The sequence below is a fragment of the Lontra canadensis genome, unplaced genomic scaffold (assembly GCF_010015895.1).
Source record: "Lontra canadensis isolate GAN:19392208 unplaced genomic scaffold, GSC_riverotter_1.0 scaffold34, whole genome shotgun sequence".
Classification (NCBI taxonomy): Eukaryota; Metazoa; Chordata; class Mammalia; order Carnivora; family Mustelidae; genus Lontra; species Lontra canadensis.
Genome location: NW_022631028.1, coordinates 6,471,690 through 6,498,624, shown reverse-complemented (window position 1 = coordinate 6,498,624; position 26,935 = coordinate 6,471,690). Strand labels below are relative to the sequence as shown.

The 26,935-nt window shown below is 42.3% G+C and overlaps 1 protein-coding gene across 5 annotated transcripts in view; it reads left to right on the top strand.

The window, feature by feature from the left end:
• The window catches only part of FRMD4B (FERM domain containing 4B), a 221,065-nt gene that overhangs the window by 60,127 nt on the left and 134,003 nt on the right, over positions 1-26,935 (top strand). The window contains exon 1 of one of the 5 annotated variants that reach the window (XM_032867368.1): positions 15,294-15,312. The exons of 3 other annotated variants lie outside the window; for them this stretch is intronic. Coding sequence is in view for 1 of the 2 variants with exons in the window: in XM_032867365.1 (XP_032723256.1) it covers positions 16,480-16,503 (24 nt within the window). In the remaining variant the exon portion in view is untranslated. Of the gene's footprint in view, positions 1-15,293; positions 15,313-16,450; positions 16,504-26,935 lie in introns of those variants that run through there. One more of the 5 variants, XM_032867365.1, reaches the window with a different exon arrangement.

Below are 26,935 nucleotides of genomic sequence, written 5' to 3'. Positions count from 1 at the left end.
CCAGAAGTAATTCAGCTCATGCCATGCTCATATCTGAATCCCTCCAGTGACATTCCCAACTCAGAAAAAGCCAGTGCCACCAGACCGGCATGGCCCCACGTGATTGGCACCCGTTTCTCTGGGTTCTCTCCACCCCCCAGCTGCCAGCAAACACACTCAGCCTCTGGTGGTAGCACCTCACACTCATCCCCTAGCTCTTCTCCGGCGACATTGGCCTCCCCGCTGCCCAGTGCATGCCAGCCTCAGAGCCTTTGCCCTTGGGGTGTGGTCTGCCTGGAACCCGGTATCCTAGAGTCCACGTGCACACTCCCCACCTCACTCCCTGCAGGTTTTTCTTCAGATGTCACTCCACCTGCCAGGCCACCCCGACCCTTCTCTCATCCTGCTCCATTTTTCTTCCTAACCCTATTTCCAGCTGACGTTACACCTTTGTTGAGATGCTCCTGTGAGTCTGCCCAACCCCAATGTTGGCTGAAGACGTGCAGGGACTTGGCTTTGTTCGCTGTAGTAGTATCAGTGCCTGGGACCTAATAGATCCTTAGGGAATACTTGTTGACGAAATGAATGAAGGAATCTGCTTTACATTTTAAGAAGGTCACTCTAGCCACCCTGCCAGCTGTGGCTGGGGAGGGGTAAAACAATTAGGATGTTGCTGCTTTTTTTTTTTAGTACATTTTTTAAAGATTTGTATTTATTTATTTGACACAGAGAGAGAGAGAACAAGCAAGGAGAGCAACAGAGGGAGAGGTTGAGGGAGAAGCAGGCTCCCCGCTGAGCAGAGAGCCCGATGTGGGGCTCGATTCCAGAACCCTGGGATCATGACCTGAGCCGAAGGCAGATACTTAACCGACTGAGCCACCCAGGCACCCCAGGACACTGTTTCTGATGCTGGCAACCTGGGTAGGAGTGGCAGCAACATGTGGTATAGGGAGACACTAAGAATTTGGAGGACAAAAAAGTAGCATGAGAGGACCTCTGTCCGAAGGGAAAGGTTATGGTCTATAAAGTTCTGGAAACTTCATAAGGGGGAAAAGGCATGCAGGTTGAAATGTGTTTGTATGTGGATGTTTATTGTTTTTCATTACTGAAAGCAGCCCCAAAGCAATGTTAAATATTGATGATTGATAATAAATCTCTTCGGGTTCTCTGATGTGTCTGTGTTCCCAGTTCATTCAAGAAATAGGGCTTGGGATAGGAGAGTGGGTAATTTCCTGCAGGGCACATGAAAATGGGCTCACCCGAGAACCCCAGCTCTTGTGGACAGCCAGCTGTGAGTCCCCGTCTGTGCCCAGCCCAGGGTGGGGAAGCTGGTAGCTTCTGCAGCTCTTGTCAGCTCCGACTGTCAAGTGATCGCCGCTTCCTGTGCCCAGCCCTGTGGTTAGGTTCTGGAAGGTGCCCTGTTTTCCCTGACGAATGCTGATAGATACTTTAGACGTTTGCTTTCTTTTTCTTTTTCTTTCTTTCTTTTTTTTTTTTTTTCACCTTCTGTGGACTTTGCTCATCACTCTGACCCTGTCGCCTGTCATTCCCATCCAGTGGATTTAAGGATAGGAGGACCCTTTGGATTTGCCTGGATTCCTGGGAGAAGAGGAAAAAAAAAAATTTTTTTTTTCTTGTCTTCATTAGTGTTTAATTAAAAGCTTGCTTCCCCTAGCTCTTTGGCTGTGTCCGGGCTTTTTAAAATTCTGCAAGCACAGACAATATAAAGAGAATCTGACCCTTTGAGTTACAAGAGCTGGTTATTGTGTCTAATTATCAACCTCAAATAATGACAGAATCATAATCCCCAGCACAAAAAGTAATACTAGGAATTTCCCAAATAATTCCTCAAGACAAAGTACACTTACTTTTAATAGTCTAATGCCAGTTTTTAAATGAAATTATTATTTAAGTTTGAAACAGTTTGGTCAGGATATAAAGAATCCTAACTCTCAAGTCATATTTAAATTTATGGGGTTCTTTCTTCCCGAAGGTTTTTATATATTAATATTCTAGGTCTCCATTCCAGATGTAGTTCTAGCCAAGCTCATAAGATTTTGCTCTCAGATACCTTTTGGAAATGCTTTTTTTTTTTTTTTTTTAAAGTGAATGTGTTTTTCCTTTAATAAACTTCAGAAGCCAACTCCAAGTTTCAAAAAAAAAATTTTTTTTTGAGATGTTAGTGCCAGAGTCTGAACAGTACCCTTTATTCACAACCAAATTGGATCAGTTTAGGGTTTTTTTTTCAGGCTCCTTCACTACGTAGGTGACAAATACAAAACCTTGCCATACCCTTTATGCTATATATTGTGTATCTTAAGCAAATCAAATTTAATTATGGTCTTTCCATCCTTTTCTTTTTTCTCCTGACTTTTTTCTTTCTGTATATTTTCTCAGAGCTAACTAGGTCATGTTTTAAGGATATGAATAATTTATTACATATATATATATATAGGTATTTGAGTACAAATATACAAATAAATGTATAAATACATATGCACATATATATGTATAAATATATAACTTTATCTGAAGTTTTTCTGCATAGGAAAACCATGAACCAATATATTCACCAAATATAACTTTTACTTTTCCCCCCAATCTTCAATGCCACTTTTTTAAAAGATTTCTTTTATTCATTTGAGAGAGAGAGAGACAGGGTCAGCACAAGCAGGGGAAAAGGCAGAAAGAGAGGGAGAAGCAGGCTCCCTGCTGAGCAAGGAGCCCAATGTTGGGCTTGATCCCAGGACCTCGGGTTCATGACCTGAGCCAAAGGCAGACACCCAACTGACTGAGCCACCCAGGTACCCCTCAACATCACTTTTAAAGTTAGGTTATGACCCTGAAATAATTGCTCAGTATCAATAATATGGTTAAGTTCCATAATGGATGGTATTTTTTAGGAAGTTGCTGTCAGTTTTAAGTTTAAGGCATGGGAAGTTGTTATCCATTTTGATGAAGTTCAGCAAGTGAAAATTAGTGAACAATGTCATTTGTTTCCACTGGCTTAAAGATAACAAACTAGTGAACCGGAGAGCTGCCTATGTGCCGAAGGGCCTGTGTCACCTTCCAGCTCGGCTCCCCTGCCTGAGAAATGGGGCCATGGCATGTTGCCACAATGGGGGGCGGGGGGGGACTGAGGATTTCAGTAAGGAGCAGTAATGCAAGTCGCTCACAATGTGGTGCTTGCCCACTCTCCTTCTTCCCCAGCAACCATCCACACTGTGCAAGACCAGGTGGGTAGTTACAGGCAGGAGGAGGGGATGATAAGAAACATCCATGAGGTGCACCTGGGCGGCTCAGTTGGTTAAGCGTCTGCCTTCAGCTCAGGTTATGATCCCAGGGTCCTGGGATCAAGCCCCACATCGGGCTCCCTGCTCAGCAGAGAGTCTGCTTCTCCCTCTCCCTCTGCCTGCCTCTCTACCTACTTTTACTCTCTATCTCTCTATCAAATAAATAAATAAAATCTTTTTTAAAAAAAGAAAGAAAAAGTAAAACACAGACGAAGTGGACAGCAATGCTATGCCTTCCTATGCCAAAGCAGCTTCATTCATTATTTACGGGTATTTAATGACATCTGTTTGTTTTAATAGACCTTGTAATGAGATGAAAGGCTTTATCTATTTCCTATGAGGGATATACACATATCCTTTGGGATCTGAGGCTGTTGGAGTCAGCTGGATGTGAGCCCTGATCCTGTGCCTCATCCCTGACTGGCAGTGTGGCCCAGGGCATGATGCCTAATGCCTTTGAACCTCAGTCTTGTCATCTATGAAATGGGGACATGATATCTCCTAGTATTGTTGGAGGGTTTAAATGGGAGTGTGCTGTGGGACTTCTCAGCCCCACACCTGGGGTGTGACAAGAACTCAATAAATTATAGTTTAAGGAAAAGACCCCAACCACTAAAATAGACAGAAAAGACAAGAACAAACATGCTAGAAATGGGATGTTCTTTTCTTCTGTCTCGGTAAATTTACCTAAAATAAGGTAAGCTGCTACAACTTTTTGGAGGCAAGTTTAGTGATATCCAATCAAAATGGGAGAGGTGTGCCCTCTCTGACCAAACACTTCTGCTTTAGAAAGTCATCTTAAGAATATTGTCACATAATGGTGTATGTGCAAGATTTTCATTGCACCATTATTTGAAATAGAAAACCACTGGGAGACGTGAATAGGAGAATGCATGATACAATGGTAATTCCTTTGTCCCATGGCATTCCATGAGATCGGGAGGAAGAACGAAGTAGAGCTATAGATCACAGCTTCCCCAGATTGTTGGGGAGATAATTTCGAGTAAAAACAACAGCACAAGACACGAGATGTGTGTGTGTGTGTGTGTGTGTGTGTGTGTGTGTGTAGAGAGGAGAGAGAGAGAAAGAGAAACAGATATAAACATTACCCAAGAAATGTGTCTATATATTCCTTTCCATGGGAGAACAGGGCTGGAAAGACATACACCAAACCGTTAATACTGTTTACCCCTGGGCAATGTAAATGGTTGAAGGGAGAGCTTTCCACTTCTTTTACTTTCATAATTCTGAATTTAAATTTTTTATAGCAAGGCTTTATGTAATTTTTGTACTTTGTAAAATTTCCTACTTAACACAGTTGAACCAGGCTATTGTGAAAAGTGCTTCTGGAGAACAGGAATCTGTCCCACTTAACTGTGTGTCACTGCTCCCAAAATGAAGTATGGCCCCCCCAAGTGTTGGTCTTGTATGTCCCTTTAATGATTACTAATCATTATTGATGTGGTTACTATTGAATAAAATCTAGTATCTGTACTCATTTAAATGAGTACCGTGGAGTTTTTTCATCATTAAAATAACCAAAGTCCATAAGTATAATTGTTATAGAAATGCATGGCTTATTTTTAAAAATAATTTATTTATTTAATAATTATTTATTAATTATAAATTAATATTTATTGATAATTTATTTATATGAGAGCGAGAACATGAGCAGGGGGGAGGAACAGAGCAGAAGGGATGGGGAAACTCAAGCAGGTTCTGCACTGAGCACAGAGCCCAACATGGGGCCCTATCTCAGGACCCTGAGATCATGACCTGAGCTGAAACCAAGAGTTGGATGCTCAATTGACTGAGCCAGCCAGGTACCCGAAAATGCATGGCTTAAAAGTGAAGCTACTTTATCAGTGGTATATATTCATGAGATTTTTTTTTAAATGTATAGTGGCATACATATTATATTAATATAAGTTTTTTACAAAGGTGAGACCATCATATATACATCTTATCTTAAAATGTATTTATTTACTTACATATTTAGATACTGATCTCATTACTTTTGGTAACTGTTGTATATTCAATGGTACGACTGTACCATAATTACTTTCATGAATCCCCTATTTAGGTTATTTCCAATTCTCATTAAGACAGTGCTATAGTGAACATCTTTGTATAAAAAACATTTGTGGAAGAATTTCTGTAAAGTAAATAAATACCTTATGAGGAAGGAATTTGGATTTCCAAAGAGGTTGTACCAATTTATCCTACTGTTGAAGGAACAAGAGCCCTTCTTTTTTTCCATACCCTCACCAATAACTTTTGATTTATGCCATTCTCCTAGCCAAAAATTTATCTCTTATACCTTTTTTTAAAATTTTATTTCATTTATTAGTGGAGCTCTCCAATTTTCATAACGTTCTTGAGGGCCATAATGCTCAGAACACTGGGATTGTTCTTGCCTGAGAACATCGGGAGAAACACATTCTGCATTTTAATACAGAATCAAGTGGTTTGCATGTTTTCGAAGCCAGACTTGAGAGCAAATTTTTGTGTCTTAGAAAAGGTTTGTCATCTCAGAGTGGTATGGAATTTTCTGTAGAATTAAAATAAGTCTATGTAGAGCATTGCCGATTAAAATCCAAGTATCATAAAGATAAATTGTCGTTCAGCCTCTCCGTCATGCCCTACAGTCTAAAGATTCAGAAATAGCGGGGAATACATCTTTCTTTTTACATTTGCTCTATGTTTGTGTCATACTATGGTTTCCCTGTTCACTCTCGAGTGGATTTCAGCAATTTTGTTTTATCTCTTCTGTAAATGTTCTCTACTTCATTTAGAGAAGCTGGAAGAGGGCTCGCCAAGGCTTTTATTTATTTATTTTGTAATAGGGGATAAAGCTTGGGGCAGGAGAACAGAATGATGCACCATCTATTTTCTCTTTCTCATCTTAGATGCCCAAGGCCTTGAAGCTTCTCTGGCCCTCTAAATCCATATTTATTAATTTAAACATAATTTTGCCCCAGTTGAATTGTCTCAATGAGATTTCATAGCCACAAGCGATCATGAAGCTGTCTTTCGTCCCATTTTGGGAGCCACCAGAACTGATTACGTAGATGATGGAAACTGCTGGTCCCGTTAATGTCGTGTTATTCAAGGGATAACGCCCCAAGAGTGAGGGCAGATTGACCTGCAGATTTGTATCCATATGGAGTTCCACCAGGGCCGGCCTCCCCCGGAGGTAAATTAGAACTGCCACAGGAAGCCCTTCAAAGAGGGCGTTTGTCATGTTTTAACTGCATAGCTCTCACGTTGGCATTCTGCTAGCATACCATCTCCCTTCTGGAGGCATCCACCGGGCAAATGGCAAGAAGGCAGGTCCCGGTGTGGATCTCCTACCATGGTGGCCAAGGAGGCTAGATCTTCCTCTGCCTGCACTCCAGTTCAACTAGGGAACAGGGCCAGGGCCTCGACCTGGCTCCCAGATACCTGCACACCCTTGCACTCAGAGTGGAGAGTGGTGTGGTGAACCGGAGGAGGGAAGGAGTGGGGACGGGTTTGGTGAGCTGGAGAAAGGAAGGTTTGAAAGTCAGAACCATCCAGGCAGCAGTGGGGAGCCACATAGACACGATGGGTATATGACATGATCCTGGCTGTGTCTGCCCCTGGTGGATTCTCTTGTTTCCTATTTGTTTTCTAAGCCTGCTTCCAAGAGCCACTTTTTTCCTTCTTCTATCCTGAGAGGCTTGATTTGGTCAGGAATCATTATCACCCTCCATGTAACTTGGGAATATCCTGGTTGGTCCATCAACCAGTGCTTCCCAACTTCTCTTCAGGTGATACAGTACACAGACAATGATAATGTTGGTGTGGCTCTCAGGGTCAACGTTCATGAGGCTGTTCAAGGCTCAGGTCACCAGTGCAGGGTCTCAAGTTGCCATAAGGATAGCTTAGGATAGCTAAGGATAGCTCTTCCCTATTGTGTTTACAGATTGTGAAACTGTGGTCCTAGGGCTCCATGATGACCTTTTCCTCTTGCCACTGATTGGTTTAGCATAAACATATGACCCAGGGTGGCAGGGGAGGGCAGTTTGCTGATGCATTTCCTGCGACGCTCTCTTTACTCTTAAAAAGAGATCGTCCTCCTTTGGAAGTAGGCATGTGATGCCCAGAAGAGTGACAGTGATACTGTAACCAGGAGGAAATGTTAGCTTGAGGAGAACATGCTGAGTGGAAAAACAGAAGGAACCTGGAACTTTGATGGCATTACTAATAATGTAGACCTCATCAACCTTGGAACAAGCCTACCCTTAGATACTGAGATAATGGATCCATGTCATTTTTTAAAAGATTTCTTTCTTTCTTTCTTTCTTTGAGAGAGAGAGATTGAGAGTACGAGCTGGGGGAAGGGCAGAGAGAGAGGGAGAGAATCTCAAGCCAACTCCTCACTGATCTCACAGCCCAAGGTGGGCTCAAGTCATGATCTCATAGTCATGAGATGAGAGGCGGGCTTGGTCTCATGACTCTGAGATCATAAGCCAAAACCAAGATTCAGTGGCCCCATCGATCTATATTATGAAAGTTATTTTCACTTTTTTTAATTACTTACTACAATAAGTTTTCTGATGTAATACCCACTCGGGATTGAAGATCAGGACTTTCAGAAGAGTTGTCCAACTAAAAAAGTGCTTAAAATAAGAAAATTTTGAGGAAAGAATGGGAAAAGACCTGGAGATTTATTGGCGAAAGGAAAATGTTTAAGTTCAGAGTAAGATGGATAGAAGTAAAAGAAAACTCTTTTTAAAAAAGTATTTTCTTTATAAAGTACAGTTTCCTTATTAATATGACAGTAGTCTTGACTGGATATATTTGCTAGCATTGCAGCAAAATATTAGAGAAAGGGAAGGGATTCTAGTTAATAATTGCAAGATGCAAAAGAGCGTACAAGTCAGAAGCCTGAACCTGGAGCCAAGGTGTTTAATTTCAGATCCTCCATTTGCAACTTCCTCACTGTGTGACTTCGTGTAAGTTACTTAACCTCTCTCTGCTTCTGTTTTCTCATCTGTAAAATAAAGATGGGTATGGTAATAGTCCCTGCCTCAAATGTATTGTTGGGTATACACTTATAAATACGGGAACAGGATCCAGTGTATATTAAGTATATACTATATATATATATTAAATATTATATAAGTGTTTGGTATTACTATTTACAGTTGAATCAAATATTATGATACAGATGATATAGTTATCATCCTAACTTGTACTCAATCCAGATGTTTCTATCACTACACAGTTACTGGAGTGGTTAAATTAAGAAGACTTATAATACCAAGTGATAGCAAAGACCTCCCATACATTACTGGTGGGAGTGAAAAAAAAGTGTGGCCTTTTGGAAAATTGTTTGGCAGTTTCTTAAAAAATTAAACATATGTCTGCCTTATGATCCACTATCTCCATTTGTATGTATTAATCAAAAGACATGAAAACATGTACATTCATATACATACACACACACACACACACACACACCCCTTGTAAAAGAGTGTTCATGGGATATTTGTTTATAATATCCTCAAAGTGAGAATAGCTTGGGTCTCCATTCATGAGAGAGGGGATAAATAAACTACAATATATTCATGAGGTAGAATACTACTCGGCAATAAAAAATGAACAAACTACAAATATATGCAACATCGTGAGTGAACTCAAGAATGTTTTGATCAGCAAAAGAAGCAGGCATACGGGACTATATACTGTACATTCAATCTGCGTACATTTCTAGAACTGGAAAAACTAAATCTGAACAATGGTTGCTTGTGGGGAATGGGGAAAGATTGGCAGAGGTAGTTTTCTGGAAATATTCTACATCTTGGCGGGGCCATGGAGACATAAGTATATACATTTGTGAAAATCAATCAAATTGTTAATACTGAAAATACGTATATTTTACTATATAGAAATCATAACACAGTTTTTAAAAATGAAAGAAAAAGCACTAGTGGATGATTTACGGGTTGTGGGTGGTGAATACACAAGTGAATACCTTTTATCCCAGGTAGCAGGAAGATACCAGAGACTTCTAGGGTCATGGCCAAAGGCCCCAGGAGCTGATTCAAGCTCCTTGTTGGCCAAGACTCAACAATTCAAGCATCAGTAAAGGCAGTAGTCTTGACTGTAGGGTAGTATGGTTTAAAACACATACAGGGGCACCTGGATGGCTCAGTCGATTGACCATCAGACTCTTGATTGTGGCTCAGGTCATGATCTTGGGGTCAGAATATCAAGCCCCACATCAGGCTCCACACTCAGCGGGAAGTCTGCTTAAGTTCTCTCCTCCACTTTTGTCCCAACCCCCACGCATGCTCTCTCTCTCTGTCTCTCTCTCTCTCAAATAAAAATTTAAAAATTAAATTAAAAAACACAGTGTAATATATTTAAATGCACGTGTTTATAAATACTTAAAAAAATATATTTTGGCCACCATTAGAAGTGCCAACTCATTATTTTGAAAACTAGTAAGTAAAGAATCAGACATATGCTCTGTGTCTCCTATGATGAATTGTATCACTGGGTAGCCTATCAGTAGATAAGGGGAAAGGTCTCATTACAGAAATATTCCAGCTAATTAAGTAAAGGGTGATAAAATTAGAAATTCACCATATTGCAACCCTTAATCCATTAAATGATCTACCCTACTGAACAAACATTACAAAAGAGAAGGCCCTCCTAATGAAAGAACACAGGTGCTAACTGTGAGACAATCTTGTAAAAGAATATCCAACTGGACTCTGATTGAACCTTCAGATTCGACCAACTTGTAAGAAATACAGTGGACAGAGGACCATGTTTAATGACACCATAGAGATGTAGTCAGCAAAACTCAGATGATGGAATGTACAGGATGAGCAGTCTAGTTTCCTCAATAAATAAATTGCAGTGAGAGAGAAAAGAGAAAATGAGCAAGATGGGTAGAAGGAGAACCTATAGATGAATAGAGACACAAGAGAAAGAGTGACAAATGGCGAAGTGTGGATCTTTTTCACATCAACGTTCAAACCTGAAAAAAAACCACATTAACAACATAGTTGGAAATTGGAGCACTAATTGGAAATGTGATGATATTAAGGAATATTTTTAGATATATACCTATAGATAGAGATAGAGACTTTTTTAGGTAATTGGCACTATGCTTTTTAAAAGAGTCCCTATATTTTGTATTGAAATATTTACAGATGAAATTATTTGAATGCTTAGATTTGCTTCAAAGTAAAAGGACAGAAGGACAGAAAATGGGTGAGAATATTAATGAAACAAGACTGGCTGTGTGTTCATGCCTGTTGAAACTGGGTGAGGGACACGTGTGGGTTCATTGACCCAATCTGTCACTTTTCATAAGTGCTTGAAATTTTCCACCATAAAAAGTTTTGTTTTGTTTTGCTTTTTAAAGAAATGCACAGGGAGAGGGAAAGGGGAAAACAAAACAAAACAGCAGATTGTGCAGAAATACAGGAAGGAAACCCAGCAACATGCCTGAACAGTCACTCCTGCATGCATTCCTCATGGTCTCTAGCAGCCAAACGGAAAGGCTGTGTTTAAGAACGTAAGCCCAGGGGGGTGCCTGGGTGGCTCAGGTCATGATCCTGGGGTCCTGGGATCGAGCCCCACGTCGGGATCTCTGCTCTGCAGGGAGCCTGCTTCCTTCTCCCTTCTCTCTCTGCCTGCCTCTCTCCCTGCTTGTGATCTCTCTCTCTCTCTCTCTGTCAAATAAATAAAATCTTTGGAAAAAAAAAAAAAAAGTAAGCCCCGGGTTCGAATCCTGTTCTACACCCAACTCGGGGTGGGGGAGGGGGTGCCAGACTCCCTAGGACCCAGTTTCTCATTTGTCAGAGGGAGAGGGCTGCTGTCAGGATGAAAGGAGATAATCTTCATCAAGCCTGGGACCTAGTATCTGGTACCAATTAGCACTCAGTAAATGTGGGCTCTGGGTTATTATTTCATTGAATGTAGTCTTTAAAATGAGAACATTAGACAGAAGTGAATACATACACTTTCCATGGATGTTGGAGCCTTTTGGATGACTTCTGAACTTCAAAGGCCTTTTTTGGTTCCTTTTTCCAAACACAGAGATAAGATCAGATTTTTCAGTATTGTCCATCCCTTGAAACATTGCATGTGCCTTGTGGTGATACCCAGGGAGAAGTCACAAAAAGTGACAGACATTGCTTACCTTTCTCCCTATGTCTTTTCACCTCTGTTTTGCCATTTATGGGTAAAGAAAGCAAGAGAATCTGGCTAGAACAAGACACTTCCCTCTTTTTCTTCCTGGAGGGGAACATGAGTAATAGACTTTTCCATCAGGGTTGTTTTTCCTGGACATGGTGTCCCGCACTCCAACGGCTACAACATGTGATCCTGAAGGAGACCTTAAATAAACTTCAAATGTTCCTTATCGGCCAGCGATGCTGTCCCAGCTTCTACTAAATTATATAAGTTATGAAGGCGTTTTCTGTATTCGGCACTCTTCCTTTGAAAACAGAAGTTCTATTCATTCACGGGATTAGGTGAAAGTTTGCCGTGTGCTGTATGTTACATAGCCTTGAACTAGGCAGAGAAGGAGCCATGTGGCCGGCTCTTTCATCCCTCCAGGCCTTCCCAGAAGCTCGCCCTCACCAGCATCCTCCATTTTTCTTTATTACGTCCTCCTGCTTTCTTGAAACATGGGTCTTTCCCTCATCTGAAACTACCTTTATTTATCCATTTGTGTGGGGTTTTTTTAATTTCTTGTGCCCCATGGATGTCTCTCCTTTTCACCCCTGCACCCCCAACACCTAGCCTAGTACCCAGAGAACCAGCTCCAGAACCAGGCTATGATTTGTAAGTCCTAGTGCTAAAAAGAAATTGTGGGGGCTCCCTGTATTAGGAATTACAAGACAGCAGAGAATGACCTCAATCCTGGGCCATTTCTGAGCATGGGCTCCTGGAGAATTATACTGGTCGTACGCTCATTATCATTAAGCCTGGCACCTAATAGACACCCAAAAAATAGTTATTGGAGTGAAAGCAAATCTAAGAAACAGCAGGTCTCCAAAGAGCTCTGATATGCAAATTGATAAGAGATTAAGAACAGAAACCGGCACGTGTGTGAAAGGGATGCATTATTTTTCAACCGCAGGGTTGGCCATGAGGTTAAAAATATAATGATCACTCTGCTCTCCTTGTGAAATCCCAATCTAGGCTGTAAATCTCTGACTTCCTTCGCAAGGCCCTTCTCCTACACGGTGCTTAGTGAGTATCTGGGCTGACCTGAATTAAGTTCTAGGGGAGGAAGGAGAGCAGGATGAAAAACACACCTCTCTTGAGTGCAGGTCTTACTGAATTTAGGAGATGAGCTGGTCGTCGAGGTCGCCCTCTTGGTTGATGACAGATGGTTCAGAGCGAGGCTCAGCCATCAGAGTTTTAGAAAACCAGTACATTGCCTGTGACGGGCTGTGGGGGTGTGTCTGGCATTCGTTAGGAACATAAAGTGTTCTGTGATCTTTTGGGGGAAGCGCTTCACAACGATTGCTAAGACTCTCTATGCCTTTGAAAATCGAGACTGTGCTACGGTATAGTTTTCCTTAAACTAGTGGACGTATTTCCCGGGTCCCGCTTGCAGCAGTGGTAGAAATCCCCACCGAGTCACCAGCATGCTTGTCCGGGCTCACCAGTTAGTTTTCTGGTCATGTGATGGTGTCACAGTTTGATTTTGTGGACATCATTTCACGTACATTCTTATGCCACTGGGACCTATTCCAGAGTATAATTTCCTTTCTGCTGGGACTCCTTTCCAGGGCTCCCTAAAGTGGTTCGTCCCTGCCCACTGTCTGGCTGCCTGGCCATTGGGAAGACTTGTTTCAAGTTGGATGTGGGGTGAGCTTTGCTGCTCTTCCTCTTTGGGCCTTGGAATTCCAGTTTTCTAGGGCCAGTGTCTAATTGATTCACAGAACTTCTGTCTGATAACTGAGTACTGCAGGATAATTATCACTTTCCCTAAGATGGAATCACTGGCGCCCAGACCACCCTGTGATTTGCACCCAGAGCCCCCCAAGCTCCCCAATTCTGGGTTGATAAGCAACCCCCGCCCATGGTGGAGCAGTGTTGGCCACCTGGTTAGTGGTATCTGATATTGCTATCCGTCCTCCCACAAATGGATGTGTTTTGTTTGCTAATGAATTCATTTTTTCAATTTAAAAAAAATTTTTTTAATTTGAATTCGATTAATGAACATATCATGCATAATTGGTCTCAGAGGTAGAGATCAGCGAATTCTTTAAAAAAAAAATTAAAACTAGCTTGAGCACAAGTGGGAGTTAGAGTGACGCAGACATCTTTGGAGTCTATGTCCCACTCTTCTGCCCGGCGTGAGATACCCCAGTAGCCCCAGACTCATTGCAGGAAACTTATAATTCTAGAACAAAGCCAAACATACTTCTATGATCCCTATAACTGAGGACTATGGGGTAGAGGGGTTTTGGGTTTTTTTTTGTTTTTTTCATTATTTCTGAATCATACGTTCATTACATGATGGGAGGGAAAAATTGAAACAGAGATCTGTGATAAGGAAGAGATGAATCAGACTCTGAACAGGCAAAACCAACAGACACTCCGACAGTCTTCTCATTTTAACCCTCCCACATGCTCTCATGGCCAGAACCTGGCCTTGTCCCTGCCCTGTATTTAGAATGCCAGCCTTCTCTTGGCCCTTCAAGTTGGCCTGGCCTCCAGGGTTTAGCCTGTCCTGTTGCCTCTGTTCTGAAACTGGTCATCAAAACTCTGATTGTCCTTCAACATGAGAAACTTCTCCCCATACAGCTGGCAACGTCCCATTGATTCTCTCAGGAGACTCTCTAACCCAGTGAGACAAGCTGCCATTTATGGAGTTGTTACTGCCATATATACACAAATAGAAGGTTCCCCAAAATATAAAGTAATTCTCCATTTTCCCAGTAAGAGGATTCAGTACACATGTTTGGAGCTAACTTGAATACATACAAATTTAGGAATGCAGATTACATATTGGAATATCTCCTTTTAGGATTTCAGATCATGTGTTCTATAGATTGAGAATTTGAGGGATTGTTCCCTGGCGCTCTCCCGCTTTACACAGTGGTTTTTTTCAGCCCCTTCCCCTGTGCATTGGCCCTGAGACAGAAGCCCGTCTTTGAGTTGTCCTCCTAGGATGTGGATACCCACCACATCTTCACTCTGGCCTCAGACATTTGAGCAACAGCACTTTTTTGGATCTCCATAGGTGATATTTCACTGGGAAAATGATTGCGTGACATTTTTTCCTTCTCCCATCCATCCTGTAAGTGCACATGCATGGTCTCCCGGCATAACCACCTGCTGCATGCACTTTTACTTTTTTAAAAAATATTTATTTATTTTAGAGAGAGATCACGTGAGTAGGGGAAAGGACAGAGAGAGAAAGAATCTGCAGCAGACTCCCCACTGAGTGCACAGCCCAGCATGGGGCTCCTCTCATGACCCCAAGGTCATGACCTGAGCCAAAAATCAAGAGTTGGACGCTGAACCCACTGAGCCACCCAGGCACCCCTGCATAGCCTTTTAAAGTGATATATAGAGGCACCTGGGTGGCTCAGTCGTTAAGTGTCTGCCTTTGGCTCAGGTCATGATCCCAGAGTCTTGGGATCGAGCCCCATATCCGGCTTCCTCCTCAGCGGGAAGCCTGCTTCTCCCTCTCCCACTCCCCTTGCTTGCGTTCCCTCTTTCACTGTCTCTCTCTGTCAAACAAATAAATAAAATCTTTAAAAAAAAAGTGATATATAAGTAACTTGTTTATTCTAACATTCAGCCCCTCCAGTTGTGAGATCACACGCCCACAAATAATGACTAAGTCTATATTGAATTCTTTGCCACCTTTTCCACTGATTTTATCAAGTGAGCTGAATAAGCATCCAAACTTGGCATTGATCAAGGTTGTTTTATGCTATTGTGTCTTCCCAGACTGTGTATTGTGGTTCAAAGTAATCAGAGTCTTTGAAAGGACTTCAAGGTAAAGCCACTCCCTCACTACTCAGGGGTAAGATATTTTTTTTGGTAGAGGGAAGTGGGGAAGACTTCCTCATTAAATACATGTGCTATATGCCTATCTACCAAGCAAATTCTTTGTGTTCTGTATGCATAATTTCATTTAATTCCTCCAACACGCCTAATAAGATGGGGATTTTTATTTCCACCTTACTAAAGAAGAAACAGATTTTTAGAGAGGTCGAGTAACTTTCCCAAGGACAAACAGCTATAAAACCCCAGGTTTGACTCTAGAATTCACATCCTTAACCGTACCACACACTTGCACAAAATTTCAGAAGCTTCTTTTTCTTTTTCTTTTTTTTTAGATGGAGCATGATACCATGTCACAAGCTCTTACTTAACCATTCTAAAAATAACACATAGGTCTATTATTTTTCCTGGATTCTGTATATTTTTCTTTCTGCCCCACCTTGGAGTATAACACACTGCTATTATTCCCTATGCATTCAGTAATTTCAATAGTAATGCTTCTGTTCAATGCAAATGATGAAATAAATCCATTTTTGAGACCATAGCCATCCTGCCAAGATTTTTTTTGTTTGTGACTGGCATCTCTGCTCTTGATTGATAGTTCTGAGGCTGTCTCATGGAATTCTGAGTTTCTTTCTGAGTATAAAAGTTAGGGGCATGAAATGGGTGTGGGGACACAGTTGAGTTCAGTATTCCTTCTGGGCGTATGCATTCAGTCTCCTGCCTTGTGCAGGATATATACAGACTGAAGTGCCAAAATTGACCTGTGGAGTTTTGATCGCTTAGCCCATCGCCGAATAATGATCCGTCCCATTCATGCATCATCGGTGAAGTTTAGAGAACAGTCAACAACATTTCACCATGTGTTTTAGACATGTAATGAAGAGAAATTCTAGGTAGCCAAAAGAAATAGCAGAAGTTTTAGTGGTTTTTTTTTTTCCCCCATTGCTCTCCTGACTCATGTTGAAAGGCTTTTGTTTCTAATCAAAGCAACAAAACGGTAAGGTCATTTCCTTGCGATTATATGGCAGCGGAAGGCGTCAGGGTTTTCAGATCCCTACTTCCACCAGCTTTTATTTGGAGAAAACACACACACACACACACACACACACACATACACACACATACATCACAAGCTCTTAATACATGTGTCTTTTGTCCTGCACCTTCTCTCCAGTCCCTTTAAATGAGCCGAGATCATGGTTCGGAGGTAAGAACAATTTCTCTTACAATGTTCTGACTATAGACAGTGTAATGGTGCTTCGTGAGCTCTCACTGGCATTTCTTAGCAAAATCTTGGGCAGATTTTAATATTTTACTGGGGCGGAGTCCTCTGAGTACTAATATTCAAGGATTTGACTTTCAGAAAAGGAAACTCCAAGGAAAGTTTATCTCCGCTCTTTTCAAAAAATTACTCTTTCCAAAAAAGAGTTGGCTCTGCTCCAGTTTGACACCAAAACGAAGATGGTCCTTAACACCTACCTTTTGGAGCATTTTCCTGTCATTGTTTTAAATGCGATCTCTGCTCCCTTAAAGGTCCTAAAAGGCTGATTTCTTGTTTTTACTGTGAACTTATCAGTTGTGGTTGAAGTGTGTCCTTCTACCTTACCGCTCCCTTCCCCCACACACCCTTGTTTTTTTCTTTCTTACTTTCTTTTTTTGTGGTTGTTAATTTTCAAGGCTCGAGGAAAAGACAGGGAGAGGGCAGGAACTGTGTCAGTAAGCAGCACGAAAATGGTTTTGGATTTTCAGTGTTTAATCATGTCGTCAGTACAATGTGTGTGGTGGCCGCTTCTCTATCTTTGTGAGCTCTTGGCAGCAAAGATTCTGTGGGGTTGGATCTAGAACTCATTAGTAGCCTTTCTAAAAGGACCCATCAATGTTCTTCCCTGCTTTGCCTGGAAAAAGAAGCAGGAAAACTGAATTCTGTCCCCGAATCTAGTTTATGGCGAAGATGTAATGTTATCAGAATTCAGCAGCTCAACACATTGACCCTGGCAATATCATTTTGGGGTATGGCTGTTAATTAATTCATAAAACTTGTATGATTTATCATAGGAAGTTCTACATCCTAATTTAAGGGAAGCTTTTTTTTTTTTTTCCCTTTCCTCCCTTGTAATGTGGTGTTGGTAAACTCATCAAGTTTAAATCTGAGTGTTCAGTTTTGTTTTTGGGTTTTTTATTTATTTATTTATTTATTTTCTGATAGGTAGATGTCGGAGATGGAGGAGGGGAGGAAAGTCTGGGTTGACTTTAGAAAACAAAGGAAATTGTCTCATTCAGGAGACTGCAAAACCCTTGGGTATAGAAGGAAGTCTGTGGAGGAAGTGGGTAGGATTGGGTACAGAAGAGAAACATCAAGGAAATAAATACATCACAATAGGGACTGGGGTAATACACCCTTGGCATAATGTAACACCACAGTGTGGCCTGAGAAATGAATCAGCACTGTCTAAATTAATTCTGTGTAAAGGTTTCTTATGATCTGAAGGAGTAGAAAGGAATAATCTTAACCAAAATGTAGTCCTTTGACCTGGTTCTCAGACTGGCATTATGGTGACCCAGGGGCTCATGTTAGATGACCCTATTCTTTAGACAAAGGCCGTAGAACCTCTCTAGAAGTGAGACTTTCTTGCAATGCAGTCTGTTTGGGAATCAGAAACTATATTTTTTAAGCAGAAGATCTAAAATATTCCCTGACATTCCAAATTCCAGGCCAGAGCATTTTCTGTGCATTCCAGGGAACCATTTATTTGGTCCTCCCTTTGGAGCATACAGGAAAGTGGCAACCACTAGAATGGGGGTTCTTATCCCTTCTCCCCCCACCGTGGTGCAAGTGTTCGATAACTACTGAATAGGAGGGGATGGGTGGTGGACAGAGACCACTGGTTAAGTAGAACTGTAAAATAAGTTCATGCCGTGGAATATTTGAGCCCAAAGAAACCTTGTAAGTCACTTTGTCTGGTCCCTTCATTCTATTACGGGCAGGATTAAAATTCAGAGTTGTAGGGGAATGTTTCGAAGATCTTATCTCCCATTAAGGGCAGGGCACAGCTTCCAATCTCCAGATTCCTGATTCTATACTCTGTCCACCACTGTGTTGTTTCTAAGACCCGCTGATTGCTTTATCTAATTCCCAGCATCTCTGAATTACATGCAACTAGGGTTATTTCTCATTTATGCATTTCTAACTTGGACTAAAAATGCCCAAATGAAGTTTTGCTTCTTCTTATGCACTGCTCACAATTATTGGCAAAAAACCAACAAGCAAGGGCATGAACGACCCTAAGAAAAGGAACCCCTGCCTTGTCACTTTCACCACAAGCTGTGGTCCTAGGTAAAAATATACTCAAACACTTTCTCTTCGCTTTGAAAATATTGTAGGAACCAAAAAACACTAGTGAGCTCTTAGTAAAGTCCTGGCTCAAGATCATAGTTCAAGTAGAAAACTATTGTTTGGCCCTGAAATGGATTTCATGAAACTCCAATTAGGACTGTTTTATTTTTTTGCTTGATGTTGGAAAACTGCAAAAAATTTCAAATGAAAGATTTTTTTAAACTAGAAAGAGAAAGCTGAATATAGGCTAAAATATACATTAACATATGTTACTATGGCAAGGATAGGCAGACAGTTTATCATTCCAATAAAAGTAAGTAAAGAAAAGCAAGATATTGGGAACATTCTGTTAATTTTAGAGGCTTCCCCCCACCCCAGAGAAAGCTGTTGTAGATGAGGCTGTAAAGATATGTTCACTTCTGTTCTCATCTATTGGTTTATTTTCTCTTTTGGTTTTGTTTTCTTCCGTCCTTGAGAGTTAGAATGAACAAGTCAGCAGAACTTTCAAGATTTTACCGAATACCACCCTCTCAATTTAATGTGTTTAGATTCAGGTTTTCCAATCAGGAATGGAATTAGTCCAGAAACGGACCTTCCGTAACAGAGCATCTTCATCTGGTAGAGCAGTGGGATGGGGCTGAATGGTACAGAGGACAGAGGGAATGGATGGCAGGTCTGACTCTGCCACTTACCAATAAGCTCTGTGGGCTAAGGGGAGCTCATTCTTCCCATCCAGGCCTCCAAGTCCACATTCATGGGGAAAGTAGTCAGACCGCTGAGGTTCATTTCCAGCTTTGAAATGTTCTGCCTCTAATGATTTGTAGTGACTTCCTTGTCACCTGGGAAAATGGCAGCTCTCTCTGTCTCTCTTCTCGGCTTACCTCCACCTCCCTCGCTCTCATTCCTTTTTCTCTTCCTTCCTCTCCACTGACATTTTCATTTTCACCTAGGAAGGAGTTTAGGGCAAGGGCTCCAATGACTCAGCTGTCGGTAGAACCCATGGCAGGAGAGGGGGAGGAGCACATTAAGTCAGACCAAGTGGGAAATGGCAGAATTACTGAACCTACAATGGAACCAGACCCTGGGATGCTCTCTAGGAAGAAATCGGGACTTTGTAAAGAGCGGAAGCTGCTCTTGTACTGAAATGGGACACTTCTTCTTGGATCCCAAATTCTTTAGGAGGCCGTAGCTATTTCTCCCATGTGGGTGTGCACTGCCTCGGTGATGGGCCAGGCAGGGGGTTGGGGGCTCTCAAGGGTGAATGAGATGCCTCCACTGCACTCTTAGGAAGCCTGGACCAGCAGGAAAACGCAAATGGGAACTCTGTAGTGACTCTCGGGAGCTCTTAGAAGTTTGACTTGTGGTTCATTTGCCACTCACTCTAGGGGAGTACAAAAAGCTCTTGACGGGAAATGGCCATGAGTAGTGGAATTTAATTAACCTGGTTTTGAAGTCAAAGGATTAAACTAACAAGGGTGCATTTAGGTAGAAAGCAGACAATGTTGATTACAACCAATGGTGACACCAACACGTTGAGCAACCCATTGGTAACGGTTCTGTTTTGGATAGGCTCTGTGTCAATGAAACCAGAGCAAGAGGAAGTGGTGAGAGTGCAGGGTTCGGCATCTTTGCCTGGAAACCCCACATTGCCACTTAGGAACTGAGTGACGACCCCCCCACCCCCGACCATCTGATGGGGCTAGTTAAGATTGCCTGATAAGGTTGTTTAGGGGATTAGAGCTAGCCTCTGGCACTGAAGCCATACCTAATAAAAGACAGTTAGTATTATTTAATATTATTATTATTCATCTAGCCCAAGCATAGGAAATGAAGTGTCAGGAAGTCAGGAAAATAGGCAGACACCACCAGCAGTTGGAGTCTTGCAGTAATGATGGGTCATTTTCTTCAGGGCCCTTCATATTCACAGTAGCATAAATATGAACCAGTTATTGGTCACCCCACATTTGGATCTCTGCACTGTAAAAAATTGCCACTGTAAAAAATTTACCAGCCTTCTGTCATTTCAGACATATGGACTTGCCTAAGCCGGTAGTCATTTTTCTGTATTTCACTGAATGCAGGTCCACAAATAAACGATCACAAGGTGTCTGTTGCAACCTTTGACCTTGGGCTTGAGATCAAGGGTCCATCTTTTTAAGGACCTGGTTCTAAAACACTTTAAGGATATGGACCCAATACAAATCAGATCAAAATTATAGGAAGTCTTGGGGCACCTGGGTGGTCCAGTGGGTTAAGCCTCTGCCTTCAGCCCAGGTCATGGTCTCAGGGTCCTGGGATTGAGCCCTGCATCAAGCTCTCTGATCAGCAGGGAGCCTGCTTCTCCGTCACTCTCTGCCTGCCTGCCTGTCTGCCTACTTGTGATCTCTCTCTGTCAAATAAATAAATAAAATCTTTTTTTAAAAAAATTATAGGAAGTCTTCCTGGCAAGAATCTCACCCGGACATTATGCTTCTACTGGGGGAGGGGGCGATGTTTTTAACCCCTCTTACCTCAGTAGACCTGTGAGAGGTCTTTGTGTCCCAGCTAAGGAACTGGAGTAAACAGTGTCTTTTAGAGACATGGTAAGAAACAAGTTGACCTCTGTGTGATACCCAAGAAATGAGTTTTTCTGGAACCTTCGTTTTATCCCTTGAAGTGTGGTGCCCCCGCATTGACATGGGCTCCACAGAAGGCATTCAGGATCTAAGAGCCAAGTCTTTCCATCTGCTCCTCTGCAGCCTATTTATACCGGTCCTCTGGGAGCAGGAGTCAGAACTTTAGCAACAAGCAGGGTGTGGAGGAGGCAGGCTCCCTCTTGGTACTTGGCCTTGTGTTGAGCTGAGAGTCAGGTCACTCTAGGGGGATGTGAAGGTAATTGCTCCACTCACCCTTAGTACCGCCATCCGGCTTCAGGGATTCGTCTGAAAATCTGCAGAGATTTTTGCAGTAACCGCTACATTTGAGCTGGTGTCATAGGATGTTGTTTGTGGTAACAAAGATCCCCAAGTACCCCCCTCAAAGTGCAAGCACCCCTCTTTATTAAAGCAGGTACTAAGCTCCAACAGGCCCCCGAATCTTGCTTTGCATTAATTATCTTTTTTAAAATCTTTTCTTTCTTTTTTTTTTTAAGATTTTATTTATTTATTTGACATAGAGAGATCACAAGTAGGCAGAGAGGCAGGCAAAGAGAGAGGGGGAAGCAGGCTCTCCGCTGAGCAGAGAGCCCGATGAGGGGCTCAATCCCAGGACCCTGGGATCATGACCTGAGCTGAAGGCAGAGGCTTAACCCACTGAGCCACCCAGGCACCCTTCTTTCTTCTTTTTAAAATAAACTACTCGTAACTAGTAATCCTTTTAAATATTTTACATGCAGAAAGACTATATGGCTTCTCAATTTTTAAAAAATGAATGAAATAACTCCATTCCTTCATTCAAGTGAAGTTTACTGAGCAGCTGGTTGTTTTGTTTTATTTTTAAGATTTTATTTATTTATTCGACAAAGAAAGCATAAGCAGGGGGAGTGGCAGCAGAGGGAGAGGGAGAAGCAGGCCCTCCACTGAGCAGGGAGGCTGACGCAGGACTCGAAGCTAGGATCCTGGGATCCTGAGCCAAAGGCAGATGCTTCACTGACTGAGGCACCTGGGCACCCCATGACCAGCTGGTTTGACAGGGTGCATGCGACAAGCTGGAGGAGAGGGATGAAGAGACAGACAGGGTCCCTGGACGAAGATCCTATAAACAAATTATATCATTATTTAATTTCAATTGTGAAAAGTACTGCAAAGAGAAGTACAGAGAGCTAAAAGAAAAAGTAGCACTCGTAATAACAGTTATAGAGCCCAAAGCTATTCCAGACACTCTGTGTACACCAGCTCATTTAAACCTCAGAGCACGGCACCACTGTTGTGTCCCTTATGCAGATTAGGAAACTGAGGAACAAAGGGATGAGGTCGATTGCCCCTGGTTGTGCTGCTAGCTAATTAGCTGAATCAGGATTTTGAGCCCCTAATAATGTGACTCTCAAGTCTTCAATCATAACAAGTACACAGTTTGTGGCTTTGATGGTAAAATGACTTTTAATCTATATTTTTAAGGATAAATTGGGTTGGCCCAGCTGGGTTAGAGTGTACTTTCCCTACTCTCTTGTGCTTTGAGGTGGGAAGGAGATCACACCGAGGAAAATCTAGAAGAGGACCAGGTGGCTGGAGCCTAGAGAGGGAGGGCATGGCTGGGCAGGAAGCAGGAGGGCAGGGCGAGGTGGGTGGCATCAGGGATGGGCGCTTTAGGTCAGTTCTGAAGATAAACCCCTCCATCAAGACCCTCTTGGGAACCTTCCATGCCTATGATATAAAGACACTGAGTGGATGGAGCTTTCCTGAGCTGGCAAGATTCTTTCAGAAAACGACCTGCTTAAGGTTGTTTTATGTGCATCAGCAACCTGACCCATTGAGGTCTTTTCTAAGCCAAATATGTTTTCCTCCTCTCCTGGGGCCCGCGGAACTGCAGGCACCATGATGGTTCACGTAGCCACGTTGTACCTGTGGCAGGTCCAGGGATCAGCATCATCGTCATCAGCGTCACCACCATCATCATCATCTTCATGGCTCACACGCTGGGGCAGGCACTGTGTGGGGTGCTTTCCATGCATTCTGGTGTTTCAGCCTCAAATCCATGAGGTAGGTAGATAGGTAGGTGCTAGTACTCTGAATTTTTCAGATAGAGGAACCGATTTACAGGGTTTCACTCACTGCCCAGCGTCCCGCCAGCAGAATCGGGTCTCGCAGCCCGGGTTGCCCAGTGTCAAAGTCCAAGCGTGCTTAACCCGACACTGTGTTGCCTCCCTGCCTACGGCACTTCCTATTAGTCAGAAACCCATCCAAAGTTAATGACAGAACTGATTCTAAAGCTTGGTTTTTACATTAAGTTTCCTTTCCTAGCCCAACAGTTAAATCTCATGGTAAAAAAGACGCTGAATAGAACACCATGACTTTCACCGTGACCTGAAGCAGCCTTGTATGTTATTGATTTACTGGCCCATAGGGATACTTGACCAGCCCAGCGGCAGCCGAGTCGGTTAACACTGGCAAAAATAGAGGGATCTAAAGGGATTGGGAGATCTGTTTTTGGATACATCTAGCCAGTGGGTGTTTGAAAGAGAGAAATAAGAGGCAAACCAGAATGGTTTTAATAATTATTGGATGCTTACTATGTGCCAAGCACTATGCTAAGTTCTTTACTTGTATTCATTCCTTTGATGCTCATGACAACTTTATGAAGTTGGCTCAGTCCTATCTCCATGTCACAGATATGAACCAGAAGACTTGTTTCTCTCTCTCCCATTTTTGCCTCTCCTTGCCCTTATCTCATAGTAACAAGATTTTTCTATTATAGGTGTCCCCGGGTCATGTCTCCCCCACACCTAAAAGCCTCCGATAGCCTTCACTTGCATTTAAAATAAAGCCCACTCTCCTTACTATGTATGGCCCACAGTGAAGTAAATGACATAGCCCAGTGTTTTCCAGATGTCAGTATGTATCCAACTGACCCAGAGGGCTTGCTAAAACAGATGGCTGAACACCATTCTGCATTTCTAGCAAGCTCTGGTTGATGGGGAATACACTTTGAGGACCACTGATGAGCCCCTTATTAACTCTGTGACCTTGTCTCCTGTCCTTTTTCTTTTGGCCACCCAGCTCCAACCACACTTGCTGCCACTTTTTTTTTTTTTTCTTAAACTGTTAATTCTTAGTGGTGAGACTTCACTCCCAAGGGAGTGAAGCTTGGTTCTTGGGAGGCAAAAAAAAACCCCTTAGATATTATAATAGTTTGTGTCCTTCCAAAGCTGAACTCCACCCAATAGGAATACAATGTATCTGTGGTTTTAAAGTTTCATAGAGGAGGAGGAGGGTACGGGGGTGGTGGGGTGGGGGGGCAGTGTGTGGAATGTCTAGAGTTTCCTTGAGAGTGCAATAATGAAAAAAAGTTGTGCAGCGTATCTTAAACAAAGCATACTCCTACCACAGGGCATTAGCACTTATTGGGCCCTCTTCCTGGAATGTTCTTTTCCCAAATATTCCCAAGTCCGACTCCTTACCATTCCCAACTCAGATTAAGTATCATTTCCTCAAATGCCCCTTCCTGATTACTCTAAAGTAATAACTTTACTGCATGACATTATTCTGTTTTCTTATTTTCATGGCACCCAGCATGATCTGAAATCATCCTGGTATTGGTTAGTTTCTTTGTTTGTTAGCTCTCTCTTCTACTAGTGGGCCTTTAAGCAAGGAGCTCCTTGGCTGTATCCCTGCTGAATATCTAGAGTCTGTGATAAATTCTGGCACCTAACTAGAGCTTGGTAAATATTAGTGAATGCAGAAATTATTGGTAATCACACAGTTGATAAAGCGATCATGCTGAGATGTGAAGCCAGACTTTCAGACTTCAGACCTCCTGAGTAAGCACCCCTGAACCCCAAGGGTCGTTAAGTGAGGGCACCTCGCAGGCATGGAGCTGTCACATATCCTGGGTCCAGCAGATTACCCCCCACCACTCCACCTGCGTCATCTAACAGGCAGGGGGGAGAAGCAAATTTTTCCTAATTTTTTTTTCCAAATTGCTGAATTCCAATCCTACAACTTAATTTTCTCCCATGGTTACCATAAGCAGGAAAAAAAGGGGAGGAAAACCCCATTAATTTCAGATGGGGAGATCAGTGCAAAGGATTATAGATAGTCATATCCTCCCATTTTACAAATGAGAAAACAGTGGCTCAAAAACATTTCACCAAATGCCCAAGGCCCCAGAGCGAGGAAGTAAAGAGGCTATAAAGGGTACCTTTTTCCTTCTCCTCCTCTGGGGCCTCTCCTCGAGGCCGACACCCCTGGCCATAGCTCCATCATCATTAGAACGTCAGCCATACCCAGCAGTCCCCTCGCGCCAGAGCATTTCCTGCATCCCAGGGAATTCTACCGGACACTGATGTGAAAAGGTGTGCCCTTTTCCCTTCTGCCCTATCTTGGTTTAGGAAAGCAGGAAGGTCACTTATCATTATCTGTACACCAAAGAAAAATAATTAGTGGTCACTGCCATTATGGCATCATAGTCATCTGTCTGACTCCCCACCCACCAAACAAGAATGTACAATTATTATTTTATCCATGAGAGCCTGACAGAGAGTAGGTGCTCAAAAAATACTCATTCACTGTAAAGCAAACAACACCAGCCGATGAATGAAGCCAGCAAAATGGAGAGTATTTACAATTTGGTGGAAATTTGGTATTATATAATCAGAGGGAAGAAATGATAAAATTAGAATAACATCCATTTGCAGGAAAAAAGAAAAATAGCCCTGCTGACTTCAGTGAAGTTTTTAGAGTTTTTTAAAGATTTTATTTATTTATTTATTTATTTATTTAGAGAGTGAAAGAGCATGAGCAGAGAGAGGGGCAGAGGGAGGGAGAGAATATCAAGCAGACTCCCCACTGAGCGAGGAACCCCCACACAGGGCTCAATCCCAGGACCCTGAGATCACGACCTGAGCTGAAAAATCAAGAGCTGATGGTTAACCAACTGTGCTACCCAGGTGTCCCAATGTCGTTTTTGTTAACAACTTTAACCACTGTCGTTGCAGAGGAAGGAGACACATATGAATTTGAGGTGGTCAATTTAATGAATTTAAGCAGAACGTCAATTAGCTGCAACATAGAAAGAATGGCATTATGATGGCCATTTATATAATTTTATATAATTTCGTTCTTTAAATACTCCTTATTCCCAGCCACAATATTCGTGGAAATCTGAGGATGACTTCTGCAGGTTCCCCACCTTCCATCCCTGCCAGCCCCACCGGATCCACTTTTCTGGTTTAAATAAATCACTTCTCTTTGATAAAACTCTTCCCTGTTCCAGTGCCTTAAACCCTCCAGGACTCAAAAGGTGTCAGTAGTTAGAATAATGGTTCCCAAGCCAGAAAATCCCAGACTTTGATCTCCGGGGCTGTATTAAAATTCTCTAATTTTTTAAAAGTGCATTTCTTTTCATGGACTTCAGTCTAATAAAACGCTTTGGGGACTGGCAGTGTGAGTCCTGGGGGCAACCAGGTCCTTGCTGATGGAGCACTGCAGACCCCCCAAAACACCCCTGGATGGGAAGAGCTACGTTCTCTTTACAATTCTAATTTAACATTAATAGAAGCTTTCCCGCTATGGAATACACAAGAGGAAGCATTGCAGGCAGGACCTGCCTTGTATTTTAGAGGGTTTTTTCCTAACTTGACTTCTGGCTGAATATTTTATAAGGGTCAGGA